Source organism: Malurus melanocephalus, unplaced genomic scaffold, assembly GCF_030028575.1.
Source record: "Malurus melanocephalus ecotype Western Australia unplaced genomic scaffold, MMel_1.1 scaffold_30, whole genome shotgun sequence".
NCBI lineage: Eukaryota > Metazoa > Chordata > Aves > Passeriformes > Maluridae > Malurus > Malurus melanocephalus.
Genome location: NW_026623262.1, coordinates 3,323,847 through 3,338,316, shown reverse-complemented (window position 1 = coordinate 3,338,316; position 14,470 = coordinate 3,323,847). Strand labels below are relative to the sequence as shown.

The window sequence follows — 14,470 nt, the reverse complement described above, 5'->3', positions numbered from 1 at the left end:
TACATTTCAAACCTATATTTAAGAGTTTCCATATCTTCTCCAATACAATGTTCAGTCATTACATACATTTGATGAAATGACTGCAGAGATTTATGCAAATATTAGCAATATTACATATTCTTTGATACTAGTTGTTGAAAATATGCACAGAATTAAGAGTCAGACCCTTTGCAGCCTTACAAAGTGGCTGATTTATTGACCATAACTTTAACATGTTCAAGCATCTGAAATGACTTCTTTGATAGAGTGTTAGTTTTGTCTAGATTGATTCTGGTTTCRAGTCTGGAGGGGTTTTCCCCACAGCTAAAGTAGATGAAAAAGAAATGGTAAGTTGTGGGTCCTTTGGAATGTAGATGTTATTTTTATTTTCTGCTCTATCTCTGAAATTTCAGGGCACATTCAAGCAGTAGACGTGTGCACTTTCAGCACTCGGAGCAAGCTGCTGCGCTTTGGCTTCACAGCCATGTTTGGGTTTGGTGCGAGGACTTTGGCTYTGGCTGAGAAACACCGCTGGATGCCCTCCAGTCAGAGGAAGGACTTTGCTTTCATCAAAACACTGGCAGATCTCAAGTATGCCATGAGAAGTTGTTTTTCTAGTATTCCTCATTTCCTTGAGGAAAGTGCCATAATAAATGTGATAAAAATAAAGACAGCAGTTGTCTTAATTGCAGACATTTCACTCAGATGTGATGCATATCCATCTTACAAGTTAAAGAGGAGATAAATTCTGTACATTCACAATCTCCTTAAAATCATCTTAACTTGGATAAAAGTCTGACAGTCAGACGGTGGCTTACTTCATAGTAAATATCAATACTTTTCTAGGCCAGAGGAATGTGAATTATCATTTCTACCTCTACAAATTCCACAGGAAGAGTCTCATGAGAAGGACCGGTACGTAAAAACAAATGCAATTGCAAAGATACAAAAATGTGTATTTGAAGATAAAATTATACAGATTCTGTACTTTGTTCTAATTTAATTTAAAAAAAAAATTAAATTTAATTTTAATTTTTTTTTTTTTTTAAAATTAATTTTTCTAATCTAATTTAAAAAAATATATTCATTTTGACAGCTGCAAACTTGTACACATTGTAAAGTGTTTCCTGTAGACTATAGAGGWTTTTGTTACAAGGCAATCTTGCACTCAGCATTATTGATTTGTTCAGTTCCACTAATATGTTACTSTTTTTCTAAAGTATGTGTTGCTTAAATGTGCAAAAATTACTTTAATTATTTTACCTACGTGTTTCCACCCTTTAGAAAGAAGAAAGAGAGAATTAAAAAAGGTGAGTTTTTGTTTTAGGATTTTTTAGAAGTGAACTGTGCCTGATTAAGTGGAGTAATATAGAATTACTCTGTTCTATTTAGGTGGCAAGGATCAGTGGCAGAAAATTCAGGGTCACTTCCTGAATGTGAGCATTATGGCAATCCCTTGTCTGTGTTCAATGGCACCAAGAGGCTTGGCACCTAATACGAGGTCAGTATGGGTTTAGGGAATTAGTCATGTCTATAAATTCTGACATCTTACCTTAAGACCTTGGCTTTTCCGAGAATATGAGCCTATGTTTAGGTAGTCTAGTCCCTCTGGAGTGGGGGAGGGGGCATGGACTGCAGCAGACTCGATAATCCCAGGAATTGTAATCAGTTTTTGGATCAGGTAAATAAGGTCAAGCAGTGTAACTAGAATTATGAGTGGATAATTGCTGTGATTAAATTAGTTGGCAAGTCTGACTTAAGTAGTAGTCATCGAGCAGTCATCTGTCATAGGATTTGGCTTTATGGGGAAACTTTACCCTTGGATGTTATTTTTTTTCAGATATAAAAGTGCCTCTTGTCTTCTGCTCCACAGCCAGCAAAAATGAAATACAAGTCTTTCTCATGCTGTTAAGGACTAAAATTCACACTTGACCTTTTCTTATTATTTTTTTTTGTTTTGTTTCCCCCTGAACTTGAGAAATGCAGCTTCTACTTGCAGGGTTTGGGGATTCAAAGGAGTACAGAATCTGGTTGTTGACACTGRCTGATTTTGCCTTTAGCTCCTTGTTGAGAGCCTGCTTTGTGGTGACCAAAACTGTTTCTAGATGATAAATATTTGTACTTGTTGTATCCAGTCAGCAATTAAGCAGAATAGTGAGTGGAAACTGTGTAGTTGTACACAAAATAAAACAGGTTCCCTCAGAAAAGAATGCAGAGACTCATGTGTRTGAATGAATGTGTACCAAAAAAAGAAACCCCAACACTCAGCAAAGCTTATGGAATGAGTCTCTTTTGTTTCCTTAGATTGTCACTAGGTGAAATTAKAGATGAATTGATGAGGTATTTTTCTTCAAAATTACTGGCTTTTCTAGTAGAATTTGACTTCTTGGAAAAATGTAAAACCAGATTATCTRTGATTGAACTCTTAATGAAGTTTTCTTTGCTACTGGGGTCCTGCTAATCTCATACTCCTCAAGACAGTTTTCTGATGCTGTGCCCTCTTAGGAACTTTGTTCTGCATGTAGTGTTTTCATATACCCRTAAGCTGGAAAATTCTGATAAGAATTTTAGCTTTGCTTTCTCTTTCCTTCTCTTCTGCCCCATTTCTCAGTGACAGGGAGTTTTGTGACAACTCCATGCAGTTATTGCAGAAACGAGCCAGTTTCTCTCGAAGTGTAGCTGCTCAGTGGATCTCCCTATTTTGTACAAGAACACCTTCATTCTTTCATCTCTTTTTAAAGATCATTTTAAAGTGTGGTCAGCCAGTGGCCTAGGACTCCTGAAACAGGAGCTTCCTGTGCTGCATTGAACAGCATTTTGACTGTAACTCTTTTCAATTTGGGAAACACAAATGTTGCACTGATTGTTAGAGACTCAAGGAACTCATCCAGGTTTCTTCTCTCTCTTGTGTGTCCCCCAGAGGTTTCTGCCATTTGAAGGCATTTGAAGTGAGATGCAAGCTTTGGCTTGGAGCACCAGTTACACCGCTCTRAGTTTGCAGAAACATGTCCAGATACATTTCACTGTTTGTGCTATGTGAGCCCTGTGGGATGTGTTTTTCACACCATAGGATCTCTTCAGATGGGGCTTTGCTGCAGATGGGAATTCTTAGTCATTTCTGAAGATGAAAGGCTCTGGTGCTGAATGCCCACTAGTCTGTTGTGCCCTTTTATTGAAACAAATGAKAAGGAGGTAACTTTTTAAATGTCACCATCACTCTTTTGTGAATCAGCAAAGTAATGCTGTGCCAGGTCACTTGTTTAATGTTTATGTAACTCCCAGATAGTGCTATTATCATAGTCTGAGAACATTCCTGATTCAGTCGTTCAGTAGCTGTCTGAACTATCACTATCAATGCTGCTGGGTTGCAGGAAAKTTTTTTAAATGCTCTTAAGATACTTTCCAAACATGCATGCTGAATAAATAAATAAATATAKGTGTGCATATTTATGCAGAAGGWAGGAAATACAGAAATATATAATCTCTCTCCAGAAGGCAGTCTCAGCAGGGATTGCCATGTACATCAGATATCCTTGTTGAGCACTGATTTGTATGTAACTCAGATGGGACTCAGGCATGWTTGCATGGATATTCTGGTTGTTAGCTTCTGTGTCTAGGTACATTCCATTAAAGAAGGTGTGAATTGGCACTGGCTCATTGTCTGACCCCAGTTCTCAAAGATGCTGAAATACCCATGGTGACTGGATACTGAGAGCCACTGAGCATCTGCACTGCAGGGGCTCTTGTTTAATCTCTAGTACATGGCTGATTCATCTCGTACAAAATTCTCAGTCCTAAATCTTTCTGTGTTTTGGGAAATGTATAAACAGAACTGTACCAAGAACTGCAAAGAGAGTGGGAACAGTGGCACTGCTGAAGGTGGCACCCTTTGTTACAGCAGCATGGGTGTTAGTGGGAGGTGTGGGTGAACCCATCTGTCCTGGCTCTGTGCTGGGAGTGCCACCATGAACCATGGCTGTGACTTCTTGGTACAACTCTGCCTCACAGCACTTATGGCAATCGTTAGACTTTGCTGGAGAGAAAAGTAAAAAGAAAAAATTTTGTGATCCCCAATGTTTAAAAACCATCTGTTAAGTAGAAAAGCAAGGTTCACTTAGGTTATAGGTATTGCGCTCAGGAAATTATGGATATGGATAAGGGACTACAATTTATTATTACAGTGTATGTTATAAAAATATCAGTCCTAAATAACTTCAGTGAATTGTTTATATTGATCTGTGGGGTGGGGGGGGTCAGCAAAAGGATTTGAAAAACCGTTGAGAATATTCTATTAATTTACTCTTCTGGGTTTTTAAAAATTTTCTTTCTAATCTASGCTGTTGAAGAGCCTGTTATACTTCCAAATTAATGAATTATCTTTTTGGTCTGCTTTTCAGGTTGAATAATGGAAGCATGGCTCTCATTGTTGTACAAAATACTTCTCGAACAGAGTTTATAAAGCATCTGAAAAGATACACCAGYGTACACAATCAGGTACTGGTAATTTCTTTCTGGTGATATAAAAAGAACAGTTAATCGTGAAAGTAGACAAGCTGCAAGAGTTAATGTTAGCATCCTTGTAAAGAGACTTAGCTTCCTGTCAGAATACATTAGCCCCCTTTTATCTGATTTTTTTTTCTTTTTTTAAATCACTGGACTAATACAGATTAGCCTATTTCAGTCCATCTGTTGTGGTTTAAGTTGTGTTTGTGTTGTACCATAGTTTTATGGGTGTAAAACCATCTCACCACAATAAGGAAATGCATTCTGTGTCTGAATTCTGAATTTTGTATAGTACAGAGATCAAGAATGCAGAACTGGGGGGGCGGGGCATAATGCAATTCTATCAGAAATTGGTAAAGTTGGTAATTTCAGTAGRTCACTGCATGCTGTGCTGGTAGCAGTGGGTTGTGAGCATTGATTTGTAGCAGGTATGCATTCCATCTAGTTATGAATGTTTGTAGAACTGCCTTTTGAAATTGTAGTTGTTATTCTGTCTTAGAAGAGAAAAATAAAACATTCAACACAGAACTTATTGCTGTCTGAAGAGCCACTGCATGGTCCAAGCGCACTTGGAACATTCAAGTGTTCTGGGATTGTATGAAATCCTTTTAACAGGAAGGTTTGGGTTTGAATTCACCTACAGTCAGGGAGTTGTGGGGAGAGATGGGTGACAATTCCWGGTGACAGCACTAATGGCTGAGTTTAGGAAATAGTTTAAGATTTCCAGATATACTTATGGAGGAAGGCCCTGCTTTTCTCACTGCTTTTGAAGTTACAAATCAGACAAGGAGATGTGAGCTCTCCTTTAAGCTTAAGACAACCATTTACTAGAGTTCTAACTAGCCTGGTTCAGGACAAGATTACTGGTAAGGATGAACAGAGCACAGGAAAAAATCTGCTTGGACTTTCACATGTTCTGAAAGTATTTGGTATGTGCAAAATACACCACCTTACCTGCAGATTAATTGAGTCCAAAATGGGAATACAAATGGGACATTACCATTTTTTCTGAGGCACTATTTAGGATAAAAACACCACATTAATCTATAAAYACTGGGTAGAATGTATAATAAATTATGTGGTCAAAGTTTGAGTAAAATGTCCCCACTTAGGAAAAAAAAAAAAAAAGCCAGCTTTCTAATTTTAAGTAACCCATGTTAGTCTAAGCTACCACCTACATCTTTCATCTTCATTTAATATCTATCTGTGTTTGGTTTAGTTCAGTTTTCCCTTTGTTGAGACCTACACAGTCCAAGAAGTAAAAGTACAACCAAAGMCTAAAAGTGGATCTGATGCCAAGGAAAATATGTGTCTGAGTGCTGCCTCTGAAGAAGGGAATTACCCTTGGAATATAGATGGAGACTTAATGAAAGAAGCATCAGAAGTTCATGTTCGGTAAGGTTAAATACCCCATTTAGGGACCATATACCCATAACAGATTACTGCTGCAATCTTAGATGTGTTACATCCCTRTATGGCACAGATGGCACCAAAGTCAGGTGTTTGACAGAGCTGCTGTGCACTGCAGGGTCTGACCCTTCTGCCATTGTCTGGTTGCCTTGTGTTAATCTTTGAAACGGTTTCTTGTAACCCACACGGCCTTTCCATCTTGCTGCTTCATCAGCTTCCACTCCAGTTTTCTTTGTGTTGCTTTACTACTTATTTTTTCTTTCCTGTTACTTTATCCTGTTTCTTGGAGAAAAAAGATGTATAAAATGTGTCTCCCATGAGAAGCTCCTTTTGGGACAAGGATTCCTACTTGGAAAGCAGCACATTTCAGGTTAATAAAAACATGTAGCTCTTCAATTGTGGAAAACTTAATACTGCTTGAGGATAGTCCCCATATCTAGCATCTAAGAACAAGACTACAAATAGAAATGGGAGGATTATCAGTGAAATTAAGTGGGCAGTGGCTCATTTTTCTGCAATGCCCACAAGATTAGTTGAAAGAACACAGCTTAGAGTAAGYCTGGTATGTGAAATAAAAGGTAGGTCATCTTGTAGGGTATATTAGACTTTTAAAGATATATATAGCAATTGTCAAAATGTAATTCACCAATTTATTTCCATATAAAGGCTTGTACATATTTGTTCTCCCCCCAGCCTCAAAAAGCAGCACACCCATTGCAAGAGTTGATGAAGTTTGACTGATAAAGTTTGACTTCCTTGCTTCACAGGGTGCATCCTCAACTTATTGACCTTTATGGAGTGAACACTGATGACCTGGAGAGCTCCCAAGCAACGTGCAACTGCATATAGAAGGGAAACATTGCAAGTTCCATAATAAAGAATCCTGTTCCCACCTCCACACACAGCTTTCCAAGGTGCTGGACTTKTACAACTGTCAGTTGTAGCAGAAACTTAGTTGGGATGTATGTAGTATTTCTGGGTTTAAATCTGTATTAAATGATATATTTTTATCAGGTTGTATTTAACTGTATAGAAGCTGTTAGGCTTTAACAAGAAAAAAATAAATTGATTATATTAGTCTCTTAAAATTTGGGGTTTGAGAAGTGTCTGGCAAAATAGAAGAAATTCTTTTTTCATTGAAGTTATTTTAGATTCTTTTAGAACGAGATACTTCTAGTCTGCTGCTGCTATCCAAAATAAGTATTTTCTCTATCCTAGAACTGAAATGTTATTCAGAATATTTTTTGTTCTTGCTGAGAATAAAGTTATGATAAATGACTTAGAGCTAACTTAAATTTTTATAATGTCCTTATTGGCATAAACATAATATTTGAGTGGGTTTTTTGTAGCATACTTAATATTGAATACAATTATTTAAGAGAATAGTAAATTAAGACTATATTCGAGATGAAAAGTAACAGACCATGTTTATTCACCTGCAGGATCATGGGTAACAAATGTTTTCTGGCCACTTGTGTAGGAATCATTCAGAAGGCAGTGCACAAATAGAGAAAGCTGTGTTGTGTCAGGGCAAGAATGAGTTGTTTTAAATGCTTTCTTCAAGAAGCAGCTGAGTGTAATGTGAAATCCAGTCTTTATATGATGTTGCTGAATCAAGGGCTTAAGCTTTTACAAGAGATCTGTAGCTAATGTGATTTTAAATACTTGTGAAAAATTCTTACCTGTGGTAAAGACCCAGGAMAAAGTACTGCACGTAAAATACTGCAGATGATGATTTGGCTCCTAAACCCAAGTGTTACCTGTTGTCCAAGTCAGTGAGTAGTCTCCAATGAAAACTAATCTTGTATCCCATCATTTATTTTTAAGATACTAAGGCAATTCAAACTAAACTTCTTAAAGTTGTCTAAAAAGACAYTCCAGCAACATTTAGTACAGTTAAATGTTATTTAATAAATGAAATTTTAACAAAATAATTGAACTTTTAGAACAAACAACATTCATGTGTTTAACTTGTTTGGTTTTTTTTTAACAAAATGCAATCGAGTAATACTTAATAACCTTGCCACCATGAGGACAGTGTACATTCATTTATAGTCAACCTGGTTTATAAAAGCTTCATAATTTTACTTCGTATCTTAAGAATAAGCAACCAACATTTACATGTTAACAATCAAATCTGAATAGAAAGTGTACAATTTCCAAGGCATCATTATCACTTGTACTGATGTAAACTATTTCAAAGATAAATAAAATGCTTTGGTTTCACTTGCATGCATTCTTTGTACTCAAAAGAACATTAATGCTTCTTCCAGTATTTGAGGTATATTTTTCACAGTATGCTGTAATATCAAACTAATTTCTGTTCAAAGGGGTTTTTTTTGTTAAAGTGCAAAAATTCACTAAAGCCATGTGGAAGATAAGCATTTTTTTGCACATTTTCATACACTTGCAAGAAAAGTATTTCCTTCTTGACATACTTTATTTTGACTTTAAAAAAATACATGCACATTCATTTGTCCTTGTACTGTAGCAATTAGAGGGAAATATACTTTGGAGCGATCCACATCTTTGGCATCAAATGAAGTGAAAGGAAATTACAAAATGGTCCCAAATACCTTTGGAATCTGTGGGCAACATGGCTTTTATGGCACCAAGCACTCTTAGCAGAAGTGCTTGCTAAAGGCACTCTCTGKGGGTTTGAGGTTCAGGCTAACTCCTACAGGAGGTTGCAGCTTCAAAGCGTGTGTAGAGATGGCATTCCCTTCTCTGCAGTTCAGAAAGACATCCAAGGCCTGGCCACAAGGCCACACTCTGTCCTTCTGGTGCAATAAATTCAGTTATTCTCCAGCTGTTCTGGGGAGCAAAGGAAGTTTTTTTTTTTCCCCCTGGCTTATGCTGCTTCAGCGTCACCAAAGCTAGGTGGCAGTGCAAACTTAGCTAGCTGAAGAAACTTCCTGGAGTAGCAGAGCAGTGGTTTTATCCATGGTTCTGTTCAGGCACTTGCCTTTCTGAGAGTGGCTGCTGAGGGTGCCTGTTTGGATGGTATTTATCTGACAGTTTCCCAGGAACCTAAGCTGGCTCTCCTGATRAAGTACTTTCAGCTCAAGGGTGGCACATCTAAAGATAAAATTTGGYGCATTACGGTTGGCAGTTGGAGTCTTTTGGGTGTGTCTCTCTCTGTTTTGTCTGGTGAAGACTTTCTCTCTTTTGTTCAGGTTCTGGAAGAATGCCAGCACTTATAAATACTATCATAAGTACTATAGAAAAATCTTCAAATAAATAAAAATAAATAGTTGCTTTAAAAAAAACCCACATAGAAATGATTGATTGGAGAAGTCCAAAATCTTATGGCAGCACTATCTGAAGAAAGGATGGAACAAGTAATTCTGCCATGCTTGAAAGTACCATGTGAAAGATGGCTACAAATTATGATCTCCAATACTTTAATCCTTCTACAGATGCAACTCCAGGCTACCCCACACAATTCCCTGCTCTGAATCCACCTTTGGCCTTCCTAGTTCTGGTTTGCCTGGGTGTCCAAGTCTCTTCAGTGCTGTGGCTGTGCCTGTGAAGCCAAAGCTTACGAGGTTCCCTGCAGAAGCCCAGAGCTTCTGAGAGCTGTTTTCTATGTCCATGAGTTCTACTTACAGTCCTGCTGGTTTGAGCTAATTTACCCTTGTTAAACTGCTAAAGCAAGATGAGAGGGGATTTCTTCTTGAATGCCTGATCAAAATATTATTGAAACTTTAAAATCAATAGAATAACTCATGCTGAGGTGTTTCAGATCTTACTTTCCAAGATTAGCCAAAACTTAATTACTTTCTAAGAAGACTTCTTTCTGGTAAGTAATTCTTCTTCTCTTTGTCTTTAGTGTTCTTCTGTCTGTTTGAAACCAGATATATATAGAAGTATATATACATGGCATTTCAGATATTACTGTGAGACTTCAGAACAAACTGGTTTACCATTTTCATATTAGAACAACAGTACTCTAGGGTGTATCCTCCATACAGTTCAAGGAAATAAAGCATGTTTTGCAAGAGCAAGTAAGCTCAAGGCCTAGTTTTCTTGCTGCTGATGTTTCTCCTGTGAATTAATCTGAATTTTAATTCCTTCATTTTAAAATCAGACGTTTATTTGCCATCTTAGTCATCTTTGTTCCCACTTGTAAAACTCCAGCTGTTTCTTGTGTTTGTGTCTTGAGGGACTGGTTTGTATTTCCTTTTGAAAAAGCCAATCTGAAAWACATAATTTGAAATCTGTTGTCAGCAAATATTTGTTATCAAATCTAAACCATAAAAGACTAATTAAAATAAAAAGGAATATATATGACATTTATGAAATATGGTATGAAAATATATGACATTTATGAAGTGCTTTGTCATACCAAGTTAATCAAGAGCTTCAATCATCAATCGAGCAAAATCAATCAAGCAAAAGTTTGCTTTTCCATTTTTTACTTTTTATAAGGCTCATGCTCTCCTCATGAGGTAAGGACTTGGACTTGTGAACTTTAACAGTCCATAGAATCCAGTTTTTTTAAAAAATGTGAAATGGTAATAAAACATTCCTGTTAAATTTGTTTAATTTCTGTAAGTCCATGTAAAAATGATGGATGGAGAAAGTCTCCACATTGGCAAAGAAGCTAACAATCTCTTAATCACTTGTCAGAGGGGCTGCATCCTTATAAGTTTTCTCTTTTACTTATGCACAGAATTGTTTTAATATGCAGTTTGAAGTCTTAGACATTTTATTCTGGTAAGAAACTGTGTTTTRAACTATCAGTCATGTGTCAAGTGACATTGTGGGACAATGATCCACATTTAAAAATGATCCATTTAATATCATTAAATTACATAAATCATTTGCAAACTTGAGATGCTATATAAAATATTGTAAAAGAGATTTGTGGTGTTTAGTAACAGAAAATATAGAATATGCAAAAGATGAAATGGAAAAAAAGGAAGTACTTTTGAAAAACCCCAACTAATAAGAGAAATTATCTTACTTTAGAAAGGACAGATCATAATAAAATGTTACTTATTCTTTAATCCACTTCCAAAAATCCTCCAATAGTATGAATTCCTGATTTAAGAATTAAGAAATAATGAAAACCTACCTTCCATAGTATAAATGAAAGAAGCAAAAACAACGTAACACCAACTATTAAGCCTAGGGCAATAATTAGCACAGTAACATGGTATTTTGGCTTTAGGTGGTGCAATGCTTCCAAATAGACCTGAAAAACAGAAAATAAGTTTATTGCTAACTGTTGGGTTTTTTTCCCCTACACAATACTAAAAAACTCTAGGAAAATCTATTAAATTTTCAAGTATCTAACGCTACACTCATTGACTGTGTGTATGTATGTACAGAATTCTACAGTTTTAATTGCAGTTGGTTTTTCTACTTTAACATGTTTATCACAAATTCATAAAAGAATTCTTACATATGCAGTTTGTTTGTCCTTATGYAGTTCAATAACTTTTGTATTTTTTTCTGGCCAGGCTGCTGCTCTTACTTCAAACTTCAATACGGATGCATCATCCTGATTAAAAAAAAAACCAAAAAGCAACTCTTTAAAAAAAACCTTTAAACTTTAACATATTTATTCCTGCCCAGAAAAACTGGTAACACAGCTGGTCATGTAACCAGAATCTCACAAACACCCAATGGTGCCTTTCTCTGATCACAAAACAAATTAGTACCAGAAGCTGGAACGAAGCCAGGTTGGATTTTACTGAAGTCCACATCCACGCTGCTTTTCCGAGAAAAGTACAATTACCAGTTGAAATTAAATCCCCATCCTACATAACCSAGCCAGAATAGGCACAGCAATACATACCATAAAGTGATAAACTAAAATACATATTTTCATTTTTCATACATCACCTCAAGCCTTAGCTTTGAAAACATAAAATAGGTTAAAACCTAAACAATTTAGATTTAATCATGTTTGAAACATGTTTCACTGTTAGAAAACAAATATAAGTACATAGAATTTATTTGCAGGCRCTGCAAACTATTTAACTGCAAATATGCTTTCAAATATTCCCTTCAAGTATGAAAAATTCATGTGTTACCATTTCTACAAGTAAAGGAGTAGCCTCCAGATGCAACTGAACAGTTGCTTCTTTTCCACTTTCCATATTTCCCAGCTGGCAATGKATTTGTAAGCAAAGGCTGTCATTTTTCATGCAGTACTGTAGAAGGAAAKGAAAGATTAAAACCAAAGTTTATCAGTTTTATAGTCCTAATATTAAAGACAATCAGGAGCTGACTGAAAAAAAAAAAATCACGTTTATGAATGAAAAAAAACCTCAGGGTGCTACTTGAGGTGGTCATCCATCATTGTCATTCCAGAAGTGCTTAASGTACAGTAACAAGAGACCAACCTAATTCTTATAAAAAACACATGTAATTTTTCTTAAAAATTCAATTATTTTGAGACTGAAAAAGTGTCATAATTTGCTTATATGTTTGGGGTTATTTTTACACTGTTATTTCAAATTAGCTTTTATCAATAATGATAAATGACAATAACTCTATGCTATGCAGTACATTTGTACACTGACAGCTAGCACCACTTCACACAGCTTTGGAGAGGACAGATTCAGCATGCTGTACATGATTAATTTATTATATCTTGATCATTATGTTTTATCCAAGACTACCATGYTGAAGTACTGTTTTGATATTCTAGTGTAGACTGTATCTCAATCATTGGCTGAGATTCCCTGTTATGTGCTTATTTAAAAGTTCCAAATTAACATTTTTTAAAAATGGGTTGTTTTTCTTTTTGTTGTTGGTTTTTTTTTTTTTTTTTTTTTTGGCTGGTTGTTTGGTTTGGGGTTTTTTTCTTTTTATTTTCTTTTAAGATGAAAGAATAAACATTGTACTTTAACAAACACAAGGTGCAGGAAACAGATTTCTCTGAGGACAAACCCTCAGCAATGCAATGCTAAAATAGCAATTCTGGTTTGGACTGTGTAGAAAAGTGTCTGATCTCCAGCAGAGTCCGTGAGCAGTAACAGAGGRATGAGCTGGAACAGGCCAGGCCTGTATGGCACTCTCCCAGCCTCCCAAATATTTTGAATAGCTTCCCAGCCAAAAATTATTTCCACAAATTTTGTAATTCTTACTGACTTTCAGTCCCATTAACTTGTAYAGTCTTCCTTGGAACTAATTTTAACATTCATTCCCTTCAGGAAGAACTTCCATCACAACTACTATGTTCAAGGGTTTTTCACCTGGCTCCTGTTAGTTACATTTGRTGGCACTGTTTTGATGTAGAAAAGACAATGAATATTTGATCTGCATACTTCGTGTAATTAAAATAAAGCCTATTTTTGCCTGATGCATCATTTTCTATTTGTTACTGAATTTTTCTGCCATTTTGTTTGCCCACTCATTCAATTCCATACCCTTTGGGCAGTTCTTTGTAGGTGACTGTCATCCACCCTGACTTCAGCAAYGTGTCATTGATAACTTTCTCAGCTCAGTTCTCACCCCTTTCCCTAAAGTCACTGAACTTACCACAAGTCCCACCACACATCCTTGGAAGATGCTCTGGTGACCTCATTATATAAGATATACTCTTCTTTTGAGGCTCATTCATACAATCTTTTCCCACTGAAGCCAAAAGACAGAACTTACCATATGTCTCTTATTAGGCTTTGAAAAGAAAGTGATGACATCTTTTATTATGTTTTCATTTTTTTCTGCTGCAATACAGTTTCTGGGATATTTATTATAGGAGCAGTGTCCAGCTGTTGTCTGTAAATAAATATAACATCATCATTAKAATTTAAATATCAGATCAATCAGACTAAAGATTTCTGAAAGGCTGAAACGAAACRTAAATTTTATTTCCAGAATTCTGAAACACGTGGGGCTGAAGATGATCCTGTTCTTATTCACTCTGCTTCACCATAGCTAGGAAATCAAACACAGACTTAGTACCTAGCTGACTTTGTTCTGCTTCTCTTTTTTACAGAATTCATAGATCTAGTAACCCATTAACCTTTGCTTACCTTGATGTCCAGTGTGTTGAATAATTTGGAGTCCCTGGGTGCAAAAGCATTGGGTATCATTATCTCTAAGTTGGTATTTGGAGACATGCTTGGTCCTGCACTGATAACCTTGTGGAGAAGAGGAGGGATACACAGAGAAGGCTTCAGTGGTAGCTATTCAAGTAACAAAAATATACAGATATAAAAAGACAAAGCTTCTCAGAACAGGGTAGCACCTGCACTGTTATGCTGTCATGAAAGCTAATTGTGCTAGGAGTGTTAACATTTTGTTCATTCATTCTGTGGGCTTACTGAGCCCTTCACTCTGCCAAAGCTGATGAGTAAGGAGTGCCAATCTGTGATGAGTACCTGAGGTCATACACACTGCCTGCCAGCACAGTATGCAGAAGGAACTAGGAGAGATTTATGTCCAAACTCCTGCTTTTAATCCACTGGAGACAAATTTGATGCTATAGATACTCTTATAAGAAGCTYCTAATTCCTTTTTCTTACCATAATTCCTTTTAAGGTGTTTCTGAAAGGAAAAAGTGGCAAGTCAATACTGCTCTACCACTTTCAATCCTGCCTGTGTTAAGAATTTTTTC

The 14,470-nt window shown here is 36.3% G+C and overlaps 2 protein-coding genes across 2 annotated transcripts in view; one reads left to right on the top strand and one right to left on the bottom strand.

Moving 5' to 3' along the window:
- CERKL (ceramide kinase like) overlaps positions 1-7,752 on the top strand; it is a 45,233-nt gene extending 37,481 nt beyond the window's left edge. Inside the window, exons 7-13 of the mRNA XM_057363746.1 lie at positions 393-570; positions 826-894; positions 1,264-1,289; positions 1,372-1,480; positions 4,377-4,473; positions 5,702-5,877; positions 6,660-7,752. Coding sequence (XP_057219729.1) covers positions 393-570; positions 826-894; positions 1,264-1,289; positions 1,372-1,480; positions 4,377-4,473; positions 5,702-5,877; positions 6,660-6,741 — 737 coding nt within the window. The 3' untranslated portion in view covers positions 6,742-7,752. The remainder of the gene's footprint in view (positions 1-392; positions 571-825; positions 895-1,263; positions 1,290-1,371; positions 1,481-4,376; positions 4,474-5,701; positions 5,878-6,659) is intronic.
- A 96-nt stretch (positions 7,753-7,848) lies between these two features.
- The window catches only part of ITGA4 (integrin subunit alpha 4), a 35,311-nt gene continuing 28,689 nt past the window's right edge, over positions 7,849-14,470 (bottom strand). The window contains exons 23-28 of the mRNA XM_057363745.1: positions 13,887-13,994; positions 13,510-13,629; positions 11,937-12,056; positions 11,303-11,401; positions 10,973-11,092; positions 7,849-10,091 (exon numbers count right to left, since the gene is read on the bottom strand). Of these exons, the coding sequence (XP_057219728.1) occupies positions 9,999-10,091; positions 10,973-11,092; positions 11,303-11,401; positions 11,937-12,056; positions 13,510-13,629; positions 13,887-13,994 (660 nt within the window). The 3' untranslated portion in view covers positions 7,849-9,998. The remainder of the gene's footprint in view (positions 10,092-10,972; positions 11,093-11,302; positions 11,402-11,936; positions 12,057-13,509; positions 13,630-13,886; positions 13,995-14,470) is intronic.